This window comes from Pelodiscus sinensis, chromosome 1 (assembly GCF_052426305.1).
Source record: "Pelodiscus sinensis isolate ZL-2025 chromosome 1, ASM5242630v1, whole genome shotgun sequence".
Classification (NCBI taxonomy): Eukaryota; Metazoa; Chordata; order Testudines; family Trionychidae; genus Pelodiscus; species Pelodiscus sinensis.
In genome coordinates, this window is record NC_143052.1 from 161269061 (window position 1) to 161288995 (window position 19935).

General features: G+C 39.8%; 1 protein-coding gene across 2 annotated transcripts in view; it reads left to right on the forward strand.

Annotated features, from left to right (window-relative positions):
• The window catches only part of NECTIN3 (nectin cell adhesion molecule 3), a 133391-nt gene that overhangs the window by 78227 nt on the left and 35229 nt on the right, over positions 1–19935 (forward strand). The window contains exons 6-7 of one of the 2 annotated variants that reach the window (XM_075908478.2): positions 15235–15373; positions 17725–17809. In XM_075908478.2, coding sequence (XP_075764593.2) covers positions 15235–15373; positions 17725–17809 — 224 coding nt within the window. Of the gene's footprint in view, positions 1–8153; positions 11088–15234; positions 15374–17724; positions 17810–19935 lie in introns of those variants that run through there. The other variant, XM_075908472.2, reaches the window with a different exon arrangement.

Sequence of the window (19935 nt, forward strand, 5' to 3'; positions counted from 1 at the left end):
GCCTGCCTTGACTTCCAAGTCAACCAACACAAATGCATGCTGACTGACACACAGTATCAAAAGGTGTGTTGTGAGCAAGACATGAGAAGTCATTCTTCTGCTCTACTCTGTGCTGGTTAGGCCTCAGTTGGAGTATTGTGTCCAGTTCTGGGCACCGCATTTCAAGAAAGATGTGGAGAGAGTCCAGAGAAGAGCAATGAGAATGATTAAAGGTCTAGAGAACACGAACTGTGAGGGAAGACTGAAGGAATTGGGTTTGTTTAGTTTAGAAAAGAGAAGATTGAGGGGGGACATGATAGCAGTTTTCAGATACCTAAAAGGGTGTCATAAGGAGGAGGGAGAAAACTTGTTCATCTTGGCCTCTGAGGGTAGAACAAGAAGCAATGGGTTTAAACTGCAGCAAGGGAGGTTTAGGTTGGACATTAGGAAAAAGTTCCTAACTGTCAGGGTAGTCAAACACTGGAATAAATTGCCCAGGGAGGTTGTGGAATCTCCATCTCTGGAGATATTTAAGAGTAGGTTAGATAAATGTCTATCAGGGATGATCTAGACAGTATTTGGTCTTGCCATGGGGGCAGGGGACTAGACTCGATCTCTCGATGTCCCTTCCACTCCTAATTTTCTATGAAACTCCAAGGAACTGTTAGATTCCAAGTTACTGAAGACATGTCTGCTGAAGTTAAGGAGTTCTTATTGACAAAGGAGCTGTGAGCAGTAGAAATTGCATGGGGAAGACGGTCACAAGGGCTCCTATGGTTCTGCATCGGCCACAACAGAACAGTGCTATCAATAATAAAACTTCTCATGTGGGACATGTGTACCAGGAGCAGAAATAGTGAGCAATATAGCTAGGAGAATTAAGGTTACTATTGGTTGAGTAACCATACTACTTTTGGGATGTTAATATCCATGTGGGTCCCATGATACATTCTTCACCCATTTCTTAAAGCCTGTTATCGTTGGCTTAGAATAATATGGGACCTGAGGGAAGATCATGCTGATTCCACTCCTTATGCCCTTGCAGAAGAGTATAAGGGAAGCACAAGGTACACGTTGAGCCCTCATGGATGTTGTTACTAAAAAGAAAAGTGCATTCACAGTGGTACCTATACTGACCTGTTCCCCTTCACCCTCCAAAAATGTAACCGTTATTGCAGGAGAAGTAAGTTACTTACTTTCAGAAATTTTTCTGTCAAAGGCAGATGTTTCCAACAGATTCTGCTAAATGGCTTTCCTATTTTGTCCCAGTCTTGAAAAGTAGTGCTTAAGAGGCAGCCGCATAGGCATTCTTAGAACTCTAAAGATCTCAAGCATACATACCATAATTGTACAGTAGACTTCCGATAATCCGGCACCTTTGGGACCCAGGTGGTGCCGGATTATCAGAAATGCTGGACTATCAGGAGGTACTCTGGCAGGGGTGGGTCTCGTCGGAGGGGAACAGCGCCGCAAGGGCCGAACCCTCCGCCATTTCAGAAGAAGGCAAAGCCTGCGAGCCACGGAAGCAGAGAGGAGGAGAGAGTCAGGCAGCTGCTTCAAGAAGTTCTAGTCAATTACACTGCCGCTGCTGGATCAACAGGCTCTCAATCTACCTTTCCCCTCTACTGCCTGGGGCAGAGGGGAGGGGGTAGGTAGGCGGGTGGGGGGGGGGTGCTGAACCCTCCCTCCTGTTGCAGGGAGGCAAAGCATGCGAGCGGAGGAAGGGGAGAGGTGGCGAGAGGCAGTCAGCTGCATTCAGGAAGTTCTAGTCAGTTGCACTTACTCTGGCTGGATCCACAGCCGACAGGCTCTCAGTCTACCTTTCCTCTCTACTGCCAGGAGGGGGGGCCAGGAGAGGGTAGGGGTTGGCGGGGGGGGGCGGTGCTGAACCCTCCCTCCTCTTGCAGGGAGGCAAAGCCTGCAAGGGGCAGAACCGGAGAGTGGGCAAGAGGCAGGCAGCCGTATTCGGGAAGTTCTAGTCAATTTCACTGCCCCAGGCTAGATCCACAGCTGACAGGCTCTCGATCTACCTTTCTTCTCTACTGCCTGGAGGAGGGGGGGTAGAGGTCGGCGGGGGAGGGGGTGGCTGTGTGCCAAACCCTCCCTCCTGCTGCAGGGAGGCAAAGCCTGCAAGCGGCAGAACCAGAGAGGGAGGGAGAGGCAGGCAGCTGTTTCAAGAAGTTCTAATCAATTACACTGCCCCGGCAACAGGCTCGCAATCTACCTTTCCTCTCTACTGCCTAAGGGGGAGGGGGACGGTGGGAACGGGTAGATCCGCAGGTGACAGGCTGCTGCTGAAACTCACAAGAGATCATCTCCCCTCCCTTGTGGATCTACCCGTTCCCACCGCCCCCTCCCCCTTAGGCAGTAGAGAGGAAAGGTAGATTGAGCCTGTTGCCGGGGCAGTGTAATTGATTCGAACTTCTTGAAACAGCTACCTGCCTCTCCCTCCCTCTCTGGTTCTGCCGCTTGCAGGCTTTGCCTCCCTGCAGCAGGAGGGAGGGTTTGGCACACGGCCACCCCCTCCCCCGCCGACCTCTACCTTCCTCTGCCCCCCCCTCCTCCAGGCAGTAGAGAAGAAAGGTAGATAGAGAGCCTGTCAGCTGTGGATCTAGCCTGGGGCAGTGAAATTGACTAGAACTTCCCGAATGCAGCTGCCTGCCTCTTGCCCACTCTCCGGTTCTGCCGCTTGCAGGCTTTGCCTCCCTGCAGCAGGAGGGAGGGTTTGGCACACCGCTGACCCCTCCCCCGCCGACCCCTACCTTCCTCTGCCCCCCCCCCCCCCCCCCCAGACTGAGAGCCTGTTGGATGTGGATCCAGCCCCGGGGCAGTGTAATTGACTAGAAATTCCTGAAGCAGCTGCCTGCCTCTTGCCCCCTCTCGACCACCCTGCAACATGACGGAGAGTTTGGCGCCCCTGCCCCTGCCGCTGTCCCTTTCCCTTCCCTCTCCCCTTCCCCTCCCGCCCCCCAGAGGCAATAGATAGAGCAAAGATAAATTGCAAGCCTGTCGCCTGCAGATCCAGCCGCAGTTAGTGTAATTGACTAACAACTTGAAGCAGCTGCCGGAGCACTTCCGGGTTGCAGTTGGTGCCGGACCATCAGACGTACTGGACCACTGGATGCCGGACCACCGCAGTTTTACTGTACTGTGAAGCTGGAAGACCCTAGTATTTTGATTTGAAGAGTTGCTTTAGGAAAAAATGATAAAAATGTGCATGTCGGGTGTCTGGGAAATGATTCATGGAATGAAACCAGACTTTCTGTACAAAGGACCCAGGTGACATTTTGTGAAGTGACTGTCAGCTTCAGATGTGGAACATCTATAAAGTAGATGACTACTTTAGACACGTCCTTTGATAGGAAAATACTATTGGATTGGCTCCTAGATAATTCCTTAAAATATAACGTAAGTGCTTAATATCATGAGTAGGAGGGACTTATGGTTCTTCCTATTCTACTGTAATTTAAAATTGTTTTGCTTCTCACCTGCCACCCCATTTCTTTAAATGACTTACTACCCTTCTTTTTGCTATGAGGAGAAAAGTTATGCAGCAGAATGCAGAAATGAGTGTTTCATGATTTTCATTCTGTTAGCAGCTTGTCTCCTTATTCAGCCCACCCTGATAGTGTAGTAAGAAGTGGATATTTTTTTCCTGAGAGACTTAACCTTAACTGCCTTAAGGTTACCATCTGATTGCTGTTAACTGGTTGCTGGAGTGTTCCTACAACTCTAGAAGAAATCTTCTAGTTAGTGGCTTGAGTTGAATGGTCAGCTTAATCACGAAGTCTAAAGCAACAACTCGGGATCATTTCAGAATTCCAAAGGTGAGAGCCATTACCTGTTTGTTCGACGCGGTCAGAAGCTGCTAACAGAAAATTGCCAGGTCAGAAATTTCTCACTCTTGAAAGACAAAATACATATTGAACAGAAAAGATAATAAAAAGCAGCCAGTTGAAGGTGCTTGGGGTTTTAGACTAAACAAAGGAAAGCACAAGTAAGTGGATTGAAGCATATCATTAATTTTTATACAAACCTAACCATATTTAATTAATTAGCTTGTGCTGAAACAAATATGAGTTCTTAGGCCAAGGGTTTTCTCAGTTAGGGGTACCTATATACCCCAGGGTACATGGAGGCCTTGCGAGGGGAAATCAACTAAACTAGACATTACCCTAATACTATAATAGGTTACGTAAAAAGCATAATGAAGTCAGTATGGGCTAAAATTTCATACATACGGTGAGTTGTTTATGCTGCTCTAGCTACCATATATTTTAAAGAGTCTCTTTGTTTAAGAACTCTTAAACATTAAGAGGTAGGATCACCAAATGTGCTATATAGTTTACTTTACTGTAAGCTATGATAAGAGTAAAGGTTTGGTTATGACAGGATTACTTGTTCTGTTGCCTCCCTCTGGGGCATCTGGTATTGGCCACAGTCAGCAGACAAAATACTGGGCTAGATGGAACTTTGATCTGACCCAATATGGCTGTTCTTATGTTCTTAAGACAATGGGATGTTCCTGGAATGGGATAGCTTCTCATGAAATCATACAGAAAAGAGACAGTCACCAGGCAAGTGAAAGGGGCTGGCTAAAGGCATTTGTCCCCCTCGTTCACCTTCCCAGGCACCTTTTTTGGAGGAGGTGCTGAATGCTCCTCCCCTTCCCCCGATTGATAGAGACATTTCAGTCTGTTCCCCTTCATCAGGAAGCAAGGGGAAAGTGTACAGTTTGTGCCATTCCTCACTCTGGCTGGGAAGCACAAGGGGTAAGACAAACCTGGACCTGCCCCAGCTAGGCAACATGCACTGTGACAGCTGATGATGTAGCAGCCATGGGAAGGTGCTTCTCTCCTGGTTCCAAGTTGCTGTTAGTCAGTTTTCTCCCAGGGAAGCCTGCATACTGAACCCTTCATCTCCAGCCCCAACCCAAAGCAACAATTCAATTGAAGCATGTACATTTTAATTGCATTTTCCAAAAATAAAAACTGAGTGAAGCACGTGAGTAACTCTGGGTAAATCTTATAGTATACACTGAAATGTAAGTATAATATTTGTATTCAAACTGTCTCTTTTGTAATTAATGGTAAAAGTGAGGAATTCATTGTGTTCTCTGTAATAGGGTGCTATGGCACTTAAAAACAAAGATACGAGTAATTTTCAGTTGTGATGAAATTTGGGGTATGCAAGACAAATCAACCCCCTGAAAGGCCTACGGTAGTCTGGAAAGAGTGAGAGTCACTGTCTTAAACCAAATTTGTCAAAACGATGAATTATTTTGTGTGCCTCTATTTTCAGGTGTCCAATGTGAAACACTATTTCAGTGGGTTTGCTTTGAGATGTCTGAAGCTTGCTAAAATATAATATACACGCGCGCACACTCACTCACACACTTATTTCTGGAAGTTTGGGTCTTGAACTGTTACTACAGCAATAGTGGAAATTCTGACTGAAATTTGGTAGTTGAGGGAAGAGGATGGGGGACACTGTACTTGGCTTTATTTTAGAAAAAGTTAAATTAAAAAACATTTAAGACATTAGTTTAGTTCTGGAAAATACTAGAAAAGCATTTAAGAGCTGTTGCTTGTTAGGAGTATGAATTGTCAGGTCTCCAAATAAATGACTTAGATGAAAGTAAGCACAAAGTAAGTGTCGTTGGTTATATTTTCTACAGATGTGAACATATGATACTGGGGCAATAATCCTACTTCAGTTTATTGATACTTTAAGATAGCTTCTACTTGCAATCTTTTTAGTTATTCTGGTTGTAGAGTATAACAAACTTTTCTACCATATTACGTTTTCAAGTTCATTTTCAACTATGAAGATTTTATAGAACCCTTAACACTGTATACATTAAGAGAAATCTATACTGACGTAGGTTTTACTTCATAGTAATTAGAACATGCTTTCAAGGAAGCAAGCATTGCTTACTTTTTAACACAAACAGAAGAAGTTAAAGGATGAAACTTCATTAAACGGTTCTCACTAGTGATGAGAAATAAAGGATGATAGCACTGACTTGGATTTCTTAAATATTTGAATTTTCCCACATTACCTAGTTCTGACGCCATCTGAATAGCTGTAGCTATGCATTATACCTTTATTTATTAATAGAACAAACAATTGTGAGCCTTGATTTTGGCAAAAAAAAATTGATTTCAGTCTCTGCCCTTAAATCTGAGAGAGGATAATTCTGGTAAATGGAGGTTGTTAAAACCTCTATCCTTTTTCTTTTATAGGCAGAAGCAAGGGGTGTTCTTTTTGTTTTTGTTTTTTTAAACTTCAGGCTGGACTTTGGGACCACTAAAATCATAATCTGTACTCACTTTTTTCATTACTTAAGTGTATCTTTTCTTCTTTCTTACCTTAAATTCACTTAGTGTGTGTGTGTGTGTATTATGTAGATATAGTTGTGTTAACAAATCCCCATGGAACTTAGTGGGCCACGGTTTGTTGCTTTCCAAAGCTTTTTACAAAACTAGGAATAAATACATTGAACGGAACTTGGCTACACAAGTAAATTGTTACATTACACAATACATGAAAAACAGAAGAAGAATCCATTGCAGTAAGTCATGTGCATTGAAAAGAGATTCTTCAGTGTAGTAAAGTAATTTTATAACTGATTCTACACAATTATTAGAATAACCTATTTTTTAAAAACTGAAAAACATTGCTCAGGATGAGCCTGAAAATACTGCTTCTGTAAGAGGCACTGAAGTTTTTTTGGATCTTTCTTCTAGTTTTGTTTTGTTTGGTTACTACCATTTCAGGCTATTTAGCTTAAATGCTACTTTAACCATTCCCATCAGTTTCACTATTGGAGTTTGGTTGCCTTATTAGTAACAAACTGTTAAAAATGAGTTAAAGGTAGATGGATACTTGGGTATCTATTGTGTACGCAGTTTTTTTAATATTCTCTCTAAAATATAAACCAATGTCCGAGTCAATTGATACAAGAGTTCTTACAACTGAAAATTTTTAAGTTAAGAGTGCAGCTGGTAAGAAGCTACTAATTAATGCAGCACTTAAGAACACATACTTAGTGTATTGTTTGTAATTTTGCCATTTGAGATCAGGAAATCACTTCATTTTAAACCATTTGCAGATATTAGACAGTCTTATGACCTCAGATGTGTCTCTCTCTATATTTAACTGCATATATTGCCAGTTGACTTAAAAAAATCAGAAGGGAAAAAAGGTCTAATATGACCCAAGCAGCAGATTACATGTTATGCTTCTGTGCATACCTTTCAGAGAGCAAGATAAAACTCATTATGTATTGCATTAGGAAGGGGAGAAGGAACTTAAACTTTTTTTAAAACCACTTAAACAGAGGAAAATCAAATTGCTTTCTGAAAATTCAGTATTTATGACATTCTGTAGAAAATGATTTTTAGTTACTATGTGTTCCATTGTTTTTTCTAAAGTAGTGGTTTAAAATTTAAAGTTGCATTATTACACTGACATCATTGTCTTGAAAATTCATAACTAGAGAACTGCATAACATGATTTGAGTTCCTTCATTGTTCCCCACTTAGGCTTTTGAGGTTCTGTTGAAGTAGCCAACATTTGAGGGAGAATAGTTAAAATCAGTAGTTTAACTTTCTGTTAACTTAGCACACAATGTTTTTCATTCTTGAAGAGTTTTTGGCATGTTGAACAACTTCAAAATTTAATGTTTAATATAAGTTTAAGTTAAAAGCAAAGATGCTATTTGTCCTTTCGCCAGTATTAATTTTTCAACCAGAATTTCTTTGCTCTAGATATCTTCCATGGGTGAGAGAAAACTGGTTGTAGATAGTGAAAATCTACATGAACTGAAAAAGAACTTCTCCATTCTTTCATGAGAATTAATGGTTATTTTAAAATTTTGACAGTGATTGCTTTTGTGCTATAAAAGCATTTACCTATACCGGTTATCCCAAAGCCTAACATAAATAGAAACCAGTTCAGAATTATTGAAAAACTATTATGTATTTTTTTAAAAAAACTTTAATTGCTCAAACTTCTTAGATTATTAAGAATGAAAAACTATTGTCTGTTAGTAGAAAACATATTTACATATTCATCAACTTGGCTTTCTTATAAACCCTCTACTGATTTAGCTTGCATTGACATTCTTTGCCTTTTCTGTGTCTTGTCTACCCCATTTCTCTTTCCGTTAGATCCTCCTACTACTACTACACGACCACCTACGGTTCCATGGCATCCTTCAACTGATGGCATCACAGGTTTAGCAACAGAACCAAAACTAATGCATTTTCCAACATCAACTTTGCCAGCAATGCAGGAAGAAAACTGGGGTACCATCATCGGTAGTGCAGTGGGTGGGGCTCTCTTTCTGATACTTGTAAGTGTTTTGGTTGGAATTATCTGCTATAGGAGAAGACGGACGTTCCGTGGTGACTACTTTGCTAAGAACTACATTCCACCATCAGATATGCAAAAAGAGTCTCAAATAGATGTTCTCCAATCAGATGATGTGGATTCTTACCCTGACAGTATAAAAAAAGAAATAAAACATCCAGTGAACAGTTTAATATCAAAAGATTATTTAGAAGACCCAGACAAACCACAATGGAACAATGCAGACAATATTAACAGATACCAAGAACGGTATGAAAGACCAATGGATTATTATGAAGGTGGAACACTGGGAATGAAGTACATGAGTGGTGAATGTTATGATGACAATGAAGAAGACTTGGTGTCACATATAGATGGCTCAGTAATATCCCGGAGGGAGTGGTATGTGTAGCAATCACTGATACCTTAACTTGGTATATACAGTTCCATTCATTAGTTGATCACTTTCAGGTTGTTTATATTTTTACTTGAGGAGCAACAAGCTTTTTGAAGTTGATTTTCAAGCTTTTGATATTGTAAAATCTGGGTTAAATGTATCTGAGCTGCTTTATGATGTTTTCAATGCTGTACTACTGTATTTGACAATATTGGAATTTTAATGCATAATGCTTTATCCATGGCACATGTAAGAACCAAGTGCTAAATTAAAGTTACCATGCAAAAATGTTGCAGTTAAAAACAACTGTCTTGGCTTTGTGATTTTTAAAAAAAAAGTTTACCAGAGACTACGATGAAGTTTCTTTGTTAAGCGTACATTTTTGTATACAAATTTTAAGACCAAAACAAGTGAAATAATTTCAAAGCTGAAATTTATCTGAGGTAAACTCAATTCTTCAAAGTAATTTTTACTCTGCAAAAACAGGGATTTACTTAAAGCTTTGTTTTCAAAGATTTATTTTTCTTTTCTAGGCAAAAATGAATACTTTTTTTTTTTTAAATGAGCCTTTCTCCAATAAGATGTGTATAGTTAGTGGGTTTTTTTAAAGGAAAGATTGAAAGTTAGAATTCTCAGCAAACAAATTTTAGAGGAATAACAGAACAAATACATGGAAGTTTGTCTTGTAGCTGATTTTGAGAACCACTTTTTGAGAACCACTTTTACACTAAGATTATTTCCCAAAAGTACTGTTACAGTCTGTGTACAGTGTTATAGTCCTGTACTTCACATGAGATCAGAACTGGTTAGCTAAATTAAAAGAGAAAGAAATGTAAACTAGATAGAATAAGATGCCTGGAAAGTTTTATTAGGAATGGGAAATACGCTTGAGATACAAATTGTAAGTGTATGGGAGAAAGAGTTGTTAATATAGCTAAAGTATATTTAAGATTCTAGCCAAGTACAACATAATATGGCATGTAGAACATAAAAGGTAAAGGGCAACATTTTTAGAATGGTTATGATTAAAGCAATGAAGTAAAGAGTTGAGCATGCTTCAAAGAGAATATCATTCATACTTTTCAAAAGGAGTAAACATAACAAAATGTTGCTATTTAAAAAGAAGCAACTAGGGAAATATTGCTTTTTAGTGGTGTTGAAAAATAATTTGTAAAAGCACACTGTAGAATCCCCAAAATAGCAGTTGTATGTATTACTCAGTTGAGTTTGTTTGTATTACATTAGTTTGCTTTGTTGCAAATAAACAAGTGGAATGGTTGACTAAAATAGTAAGCAGTCTTGTAGCTAGGAGAAGCAGATGGTTACTAAAAATGCAGTTGCATGCTTGGAAGTCTTATTTCAACAGTTCAAACAATCTTGCCTTTCCTTCTGCAATAGTAGGTTCACTACCTCAGCTTTGCAACTTAATAAAATGGAATCTGAATGAAGTTAAGATAATCTAGTTTGATAGCTGTTAAATTCTAAAAATTAGAGGGGATGAACAGTTTTGTGACCTATTTTAAAATTTTACAATTCATGAATTCAGAAACATTCATTCATGAATTAAAAAACTTACTGGGGAAAACTTGCCTTACTGTTGAAGTCCAAAAATGGGGTACAGGAGGATGGAGATTACCACACAATTAAAAAATTAAAATTCTTAGCCAAGCTTCTTAATGATGCTTAATGGCTGCTTGTTTGGATTTTTTTCTGCAAAATTAGAATATTAAGAGGTATACAACAATGTGGGAGCTGTACTAGACTTTTGTCAGTAGTCTGACTCCAAATGACTGTGTATCTTCAAAAAATGAAAGGAAAACTAGAAGATTCATGTGAAGGTCAGAACAGTTGCTTAAGGCTAGTTATGCTTATAATTGAGAGGTATGTAATGTATACTAAGCTAATTGACCAAAGTCTCAAATTAGAGCTATAGTAAGGGGGCCTGGGGTCAGGTGTAAATTCATGCAAACAAATTATTTTATATAAGTCTTCTCTAAATCCTACTGAAGAAACTGGATCGGATTTTATGTATGTAACTTGTTGTGTCTGAGAACTTGACTTGAAGAGAACCTTAACTATAAACTCAGCAGCCATGTCAAATGGTTCATTGGGGCCTTGAGTAGGTTTTGCCTTTTGTAACACAAGTTGAGATAAAGAAATGAGTATTTTATATTACCTTAATTTAAAATGGTGATGAACACACTTATCAAACAAATTTTAAACAGAAGAGGTTGGTAACAGGGTTAAGACCCCAACAGAGTTGCAGTTTTTCCTGATTGATGTATGTTTGTAAATAGAGAATTGATTGTAAGTATGAATAGCTGTTGTGTGAAATAAACATCTGCTGTTAAATTGAGTTCTTGAATACAAGTACTATGCAAAACTAATTGAAAGACAAGAAATGAGAGCCAAAACTTGCATCCCAAATACATATTAAGTTTAAAAAAATTGGAAAGGGGGCTCATTACAATTAAGAGAATACTTAATGTTAAGTGTTGGGACACATGACCTTCTCATTGGATGAGTTAACTCTGACAAGTTGACTCAATAAAATTTCTCAGTTTGGAGTTTAAGTTCCCCCTCTATTTGCCTCTGAGACTTGTCTTACTGCCTTATCTGCTAAACTAACCAGACAGCTCCTGCCATAGATAGTCCTCTTCCGCACACTGATACCAGCTATCCTCTAGGAAATCGGTTGTTTTATTTGTTTTTTTTTCCCCCTGGGACTTTGTCTCTAGAATGGAGCAAAGATCTAGGCGCAAACTTTGTCAACACAGATGACCCTGTGATTATTGCCTTCCTAATTATGTATATTCAGTGATTCCTTGCCTGCTGCTCTAACTGATGAATGGTCTCCCACTTTGTTGTGAGAGATTGAGATTCCTCACCAGCAAGTTGAGTGTGGTAATAGTAACAATGAAGCAAAATTTGCACTCTTTACCAGGATCACCTTGATTCCATGACAAGCCACTCCACATAGCTTGCAAATAGGAAAAGTAGGATCAGTTCATGAACCAATAATGCTAAAATATCCCCTCACATTCTGTAAGATGAAACACAGCCTGTAAATTCTGATGTAGGCAAATACTCCCTCAGTGAATTCATATTCACACATCTCTGACAGTTACTTTTACTCCAAGGGACTAAAATGCAACATCTCTCCCTTCCAGCCCCCATTCCACCTGCAGCATTTCAGGCCCAGTAGTTATGACCTTTGCTAGACAACTTTAAAGTATTGAGGAAAAAGAAAATTCCTTCGTGAAAGGCCAATACCAGGAGAAGATCGTTTCTCAGTCGTAGGCATGTACAGCATAATATGTTTGGGACATAAGGTGTGGCTTTGGAAGTTTTCCCGTCCAATAGCTTTCAATCAAAAAAACAAACAAACTGGAAGACTCATTGCTTGTGAAGTTGACACACTGTACTGTACATCTCTTAGATACTCTCTGGAATGGGTTCAATTGCAGTCAGTTTGGTAGGGTTCATCTACAGATTTTTTTAATTTTTGCCAGACATAAAAAAACGAAACACAAAAAAAGCTCACCAGCAATCAAACAAAAAATCATTCATGGTTATGCTTTTATCCTCTCTTGATCAAGAATACCTTATTCTCGCCAGTTCTGCATAGGTGTCAAACATCAAACTTTGAATTTCAGGTAGTGAGGTTCACTGATCATAGCTCTGGTGTTTTTAAAGTCAAGTGTATGAAGCTGGAATCATAGCAGGACTTGGACCCTTTGGCTTTTCAGAGCTGGCAGTTAGATACAGAATTTTAGCTATAAATAAAATATTGCTTTGGATTTTGCAGATAATCCACTCGTATGGGTGAATGAAGCACCCGAACCATTAGACAAGTATCTTACCACTGGCATTTGGGTTGGAGGAGTAACTGTTGAAACTAATTACAGTCTTGATGGTTAAGATAAACCTTGATGTAAAAATGATCCTTTTGTGGGATGAAGGAATATTTGTTCCTATCAGTCACTGAGCTACATGTAGACTTTACAGATAAAGGCCAGAGAAGGGAACAGAATTGAGATTAAAAATAGGTATGGAATGAATAGCTAACAGGTGAGGAAAATAAGAATGAAGCAAAGATTAACAGAAAGAGTGTCTCAGTGTGGGTTCGAGCTGCAGTTTAAAAGTACTGGACATGGATGCTACACTCCAGGCAAGCACAGGAAGTTGGACACAGGTAGACATGAAGCAGTAGACCTTACTTACAGCTAAATAGGGAATCTGATGAACTGGTATGGAAGCTTGCATATCATAGTCTGCCTAAGGCTGTACAAAGACATGGGATAAAGGATGTCCAAACTCTGAAATGCCAGATTATCAAGTCAAAATAATTCATGGGGCATTGATAGCTTTAGAGTTTGTACCTGCATGTGAGTTGCCTGCTGCTTGGCTCTGTGCACGAAAACAAAATCCAGCTGGTAAGCTGTGTTTCTGAAGTACTGTTTCCTTGCGTTCTAAATATACTGCCATTTAAACTCGGCTGTTAATTTATTGTGAAAATGCCCAGTTTACTTGTGGTTAAAAGTAGCAGAGGCATCCTCAGGCTTGAAATGGAGAATTGAATCCTCATACTTTGGAAGAAAAAGAATCCAGTTTGTGCAGTTGTCACTTTCAATATGCCATTTCTTATAATGTGTGTGGAGAGAGACTAAAAAGAGGTGACATTAATTGTAGAAAGGTGATCATCAGTCTCTTTGAGAGAGGAGACAAACTTAAGACAATGATCTGTACAATACAGCGGTATCAGACATTGTTTTATAGCCTTAGCTACTATGTAGTGACCCAAATGGTGCTGAAAAAAGACCAACACTTTACGGTTTGGAATTTCAACTGGAAGGACTTTCCTATGAGGAGTGCTGTCTGAGGGTATCTCTAGACTACAGAGTTTTGTCGGGAAAAACAGCCGTTTTTCCAATAAAACTTGTTATGTCCACACTTCTAGTGTGTTCTTTCGACAATAAATAGAACAGAGGGCTTTTTGTGCAATTGGTAATAATCATTCTACAAGGAAGAAGCCTTTTCGCGAAAGAGCTCTTTCACAAAAAGGCATGTGTTGATGGGAAAGGGAGTTTTTTCACAAGAGTGAAGAAGAAAAAGCACAGATGCCCTGTGGTCATCCTGTCTATAGCAATCACTGCTTACATGTGAGAGAGCATCCAGGCAGTCTGGACGCTATCTTTCGAAAAAGCACATCACTTTTTCCAATGTGCTTTTGCAGTGTGGACTCTTTCGCAATACTTTTTTTTTTTTTTTTTTTTTTTTTTTTTTTTTTTTTTGGAAGATCTTTCTCCAAAAAAAGCTTCCTGTGCAAGAAGCCTGTAGTCTAGATGTAGCCTGAGGGATTAAAATTAATCCAAAGTGGTAAAAGTGTGTGTGTTTCCTGATTAAAAAGCAACCAATCCTTACCTGACAATTTTATAGCCCAAGATACAAAGCCTTCTTAACTTTAGCTCGCTATTACAGACTTGTTTGCTTAAACTAATACCAATTATGCCAAATTTCAAAGCTTACGTTTTGGTATATTTTACTGTTAAATTTTTAATACTTATCCATTCCCTTTAAAGTCAATGGAAGTTTTTTCCAACTCTGTGATACCTTTGATATACTTACTGTGATAATAATGAATAGTTATTGAACTTGTGCAAAATCTCCACTTTGCTCATGGCAAAATTTTGCAATAGAAGGTACTCAATTTGAAGCTTCCAGCCACATCTAGAATTCCTGGGGGATATGAGAACAACAAGAGCAGTTATGACTCGAACCTATTGGTAAATGGGTGAAATCTTTTAAGTCTGATAGAAACATGGGTTAGAAATTTAGGTCAGCGGTGATACAGTTGTGGGCAGTTGTGACATAAAGCATTTATTTTTAATGTTGTAGAAGATCACTGAAATGTAAAAATCTCAAACTTTCTAGAAGCCTGTGTTGAGTAGCAATTTCATTAAAACTTTGGTTAAAAATAAAACATTCATTGAAAATTCTTAATGCTTTCTAAAAATGTTCGGTCCTGGAGATGACATATTACATGTGGTTTTGGTAAGTGCTAACTTAGTATTTCTGCATGTTAATTGCTCCCAGAAGTCTGTTTCATTTTTTCTTCAAAACTAATTTGCTTGGTCCCTGTTTTTGCAACTCCCAGTGGTTTAAAAAAATAGTTGCTACTTGAGTATATTGCACTGTTCTTTCTGTTTGAAATATGAAAAGCATGCTGTTACTGTATTCACTCAAAGGCTTAAAGTAGCTTGCTTATTCATAAATTGCCTTTTCTTTAAAAAAAAAACTGTCTTAAGTTGTGTTTTAATGAGAGCTAGACACCTGGCATTGCTAAGATTTTGAAAGAGCATCTTGGACTATAAAAATGACTTTTGCATGATGGTCTAAGTAGGTATGATAGTTTCCAAAATCTTGCTTAAATGACTAGGTTCATGAGGATGGAAAACACAGTAATACCTGAAAAGGATAATTTGTGGTGCGTTCCATTACAGATGTGCCATTTAAGCAGACATCTTCTGTAGCTGTAGCGGGGGCTGTAATTGGAGCAGTTCTTGCTCTCTTTATCATTACCATCTTTGTGACAGTGCTATTGACTCCAAGGAAAAAAAGGCCATCCTATCTTGACAAAGTGTAAGTATCTCAGTTTCTTAAACTAGAAGCAATAACCATTAATTATTTGGCTGCTTATAGTTACCTATATGCTATAGTTAGGCTTGGGGCTTCTCCCTCCCCCCCACAATAGGGAGCCTGCACTGACACACTGTCCATGTGGCCCTCTACAAAGTTGGAGTGCCAGCACCAGCTTCATGCTTGGGATGGGGAGTGGATCTGGTTTGTGGGAGAAGGAAGCAGCTTGGTGCTGCTGTTTTCCTTCCCCCTGGCTGGGAAAATTGCAGTGCAGGGAAGTGCTGCCTGGAGGCTTTCCCCACTGCTTCTATTGGCTGGAATCACAGCCACTGGGAGCAGTGGGAAGCCTTGCCTGGGTGCGGCGAGAGGCATGGAGTCAAGCAAGCACCCCCCATCCTCCTCATGGTCAGATGCTACACTCCCATTCCCCTCCCACGAACTCCCTCCTGCTGAAATCCCGAACCCTCACTCCTCTCCTACTCTTCCCCCCCCCCCCCCCAGATCCCACATCCCTCCTAGAGCCCACTCCTGTACTCAATTTCCCACCCAGACTGCTACCCTCAGCTCAATCCTATACCCTCTCCCAGCCAGACCCCATGGCCCTACCCACTCCTGCACCTATTTTGTGATTGGGGTGATTGTCTGATAGTCTGTGGAAAGGCTTGCTTTGAGTGGGGTGGGCCACACGCCAAAAAGTGTGAGACCCTCTATAATAGTGGATAAAGGCAAAATTGTCTGCAGAATGGCAGTAAGAAATCTCCCCACCTCTAAGAGGCACTTGTATGTCCTCTGAAATAATAGCACTGAGGGATCAGTGTCGTAGTTAAGATTAAAAGTACATAAGGGAAAAAAGGGGGGGAGAGCTTTAGGCAGACATTTCCATCTTTCTTAAAAGGAAACTTCAGTACACAATTGAAAATGTGGTCAAAATGACTTGTTAGAGCTTGTATAAATAAATATACACCTGGGAGCTTTGCTTATTTGATGGTGAAACAGTTGTCCTCGGAAAAATTCACTTTAACAAGGGTAGGAATAACAACACCTTAATTTAATTGCATGTACTGTTTTACATTAAGTACTTTTAAAGATAGATCAGTAATGGATTAAAAAATGCTCCAGGACATTGTCTTACTAAATTGAAGTAAATGGCATAAGCGTGCTACCTTAATATTTAAAGAAACATATATTAATCTATATTTTTCAATAGTTTAAAAAAATTATGCTAATTATCAGTTAATGAAACAATTGATATATCAGAAATCATAATAAAGATAGCTTCCATTCAAGAGTTGATAGAAATCTAGCAAAACCTAAAGGAAGGGACATAGTTGTCTTTGAAGTAAGAGTAATAAGAAAACAGTTGTAGATCTTAAGTTATAAAAATGTGGGGCAACATGTTTTACATTTACCATGTCAAACAAACGTAGCCTTATAAACATCCAAATGACTGACATGATAGTGAAATCTATAGTTTGTTCCAAATGAGACTAAATGTGTAGATCTAATAACAGGTAAGCTGATGGTTAGGAATGAGCCTGAAGTCAAAAGATGGTGGTTTTTTGTTTGTTTTGAGGGCATTTAAGAAGGAAATTAGGTACTCAATTCCCGTTGAAGTTATTTGGGTGAATGTCTCATTTGAAAATAGCAGCTTTTATAACTTAAAAGCTACATGTTGATCAGTATCACTTGACTCTATTTCCCCTTTTCTTCAAAATAGTATCTTAATGGCTTTGGATTTTTAAGAAAGCAAGTTTTAGGGGGTGATGGACAGGTCAACTCCAAATGAGTCAGGTCCACACAGTGATAAATATGATTATCTCACTGAAGTATCCCCATATGTGAGAAGTTTTTAAAAGAAGGTAAGTTTTAGACAAAATAAACATAATTTAAGCAAACTTAAACTAAAGACTTTCTAAAAAAAAAAAAAAAACCATACATATATGTATGGCTTGGTTACATAAGAGAATAACAACTAAAAAGTAAGTGTAAGGCCTTTTAATTTGGACATATAAAAAAAGTCTATTGTCTTGATTAGAACTTTTTTCTGTACTAAAAATAGTTATCCCACGCAAATACCTCATATGCAAGCCTGATTACAAAGAACACATAGCTTGTGAAGAATAACTAGAGTTAAAAATATGAAGATCATATAATTTGTGGTTGCCAATTGGTTTACAGAATTCAGTTTTATTGTAGATCTGTTAGTGGTGAAAAATATTCTACAGCTTTTTGTAAATGCATGGCATTTTTTAGTTTAATATTTTTGTGAAGGTGTTACTGTGGAGAACATTGTTTTTATGTTCATTTGATCTTCACAAAAATGGCAAGTCAAATTGTGATATCTTTTTATGCAGGATTGATCTTCCACCCACACACAAACCACCACCTTCATATGAGGAAAGATCCCTATCTGTGTCTCAGAAAGAAGTCATTCCTCAGGTAAGTGAGACATAGTAATTTGATCATTCCAACGCAGAGAATAAGCATGTGCTTATGAACATATTTCAGAGAATTGAGCATTTATTCTATTTTAGCAAAACACAAGGAATTTGGAGGCACCTTAGGTTGCCATTCTCAAGTAAAAAAAAAAATTCAACAGACTGCAGTGTGAGCTGGGAATCATATGCAAATTTGACAACGCCAACAATGGCTGGTATAGGGACTGGGAATGTCTCATTACAATAAGTAATTTTCCACTATAGGTATTCTTATCCACTTCCATTGTGATTAAATTAGCTCTGTTACACTCCCGTCTCGGCATCCATACCATTTGATTTTTTCTTTCACTTTATGTATCTGACTAAGTGAGTTGCAACTCTTCAAAGGTTATGCTATAACGTATTGCACACCAAAATGCTTCAATGATAGGTGTACAGTTCCTTGTGACAACAGTTGGATTTCTGTAAACATAAAGTTGATGTAAACTTCAGTAAAATGTTTTATTCTTTAACTTCAGGTGTAGTGTAGGGCTGGGCAAATAGCATGCATGGGCTGAATCTGGCCTATGAAGCCACCGGATCCAGCCTATGGACAAAGCAGGGAGCCTCAGGCAGGCTCCCTGCTTGCCCCGCACATGGCTAAGAAAAGCAGCTGCTAGACAGCTTGTGTTTCTCAGCTACAGGGCTTGGGGGAGACTGGTGCTTTATGCATTGCTCCTCCCACCCCAAGCACAATCTCACTACTCTTCTCCCCCCCCCCCCCCCAAAAACATAACCCCACCCAGGCTCTTATTCGTAGACACACATGTCCCCTGCAACCTGTGGGACGGCAGGCTGCCTGAGAAATGTGCTGGGCTGCTGGCCAGAATTCCCCCAACCCACTGCCCTACTCCTGCCCCCCTACCCACATGAGTGAAACCCTCTGCACCCCTCCTGAGCCCATACCCCCTCCCAGACCCTGCAGCTCAATCCCCTTCTGTCCTAGATGACAACCCAAACCCCCGCACCTCTTCCTGAACCCCAGTTCCCTGCCCTAGGTCACAACCCCTTTCTGTCCTAGATCATAATCCAAACCCCTGCACCTCAGTCCCAAGCCCCAGGTCACGGCTTCCTCCACCCAAAGTCCTTCCAAGACCCCAATCGCTTACCCAAGCTCTCTTTTGCACCCAAACCCTGACCTCTTTCATTAATATCATGGAAAAATGTGTCCTTTGACCACTTCTCTTCCCCCCCCCCCCCATCAAAAATTACTGCCCACTCCCGGTGTGAAGTATTAAAAGGACTTCATTTTAGCTAGCTACTGGTTTAATTTTGTATGGAAATGCCATAATTTGCTCAAATTGGCATGTATTAAACACACCTGCCATAACTGCTCTAAAGCAAAATAACTTTAAATGTAAATTTTGATTGGTTATTTTATGCTCCAGAATACTTTAGTGCACCCAAAAAGATGACAACTTCACAGTTAGAAGTATTAATGGTTTGTCATTGTATGCTTCCTTACACGGATAAATTATTAATGCTCCCTGTCTTGGAAAAAACAATAGCAGCTGCCATCCTGTTAACCTAGTGTATGGTGGCTGTGCTAAGTCTTTCAGTAAAGGAGATGCCTTACAATGATGGCATCTGTGATGAGGAAAAGGCATAGGCCACTGAGTACCTGTTGAATAGACACTCCTTTTGTAATAATTCAACAATAGGTTGAACCTCTCTGGCTGGGACTCTGTTCTGGACCATGGCTCTTGATAGACCAGAGCCCCACAGGTTGCTAGTGGCTGGGAGTGTAGCTGGTCGTCTTGGCCAGCAGCCCCAGTGGAGCTAGCCCGAGAAGGGACAGCAGCCTGGGAGCCTGACCTCCACTGGTCTGGAAATCTCCCTTGTTGGAGGTGGCCAGAACAGGGAGGTCCAACCTTTAGTCAACTCTGCTGTCACTCAGATTTGGTTGACTTCATTTATTAGAAAGGTTTGTTCTGTGTTAAGCAACATACATGCAGTCATAGGCAGATAGTGTCTGTGGGGGAGGTGGTGCAGGGAGGAGGCATGAGGGGGCATCCCATTTCGCAATTGACATTTTAGTGAGGGTGGTATTTCATTTTATGCAATGAATTAAGCCCAACAAATTGAAGT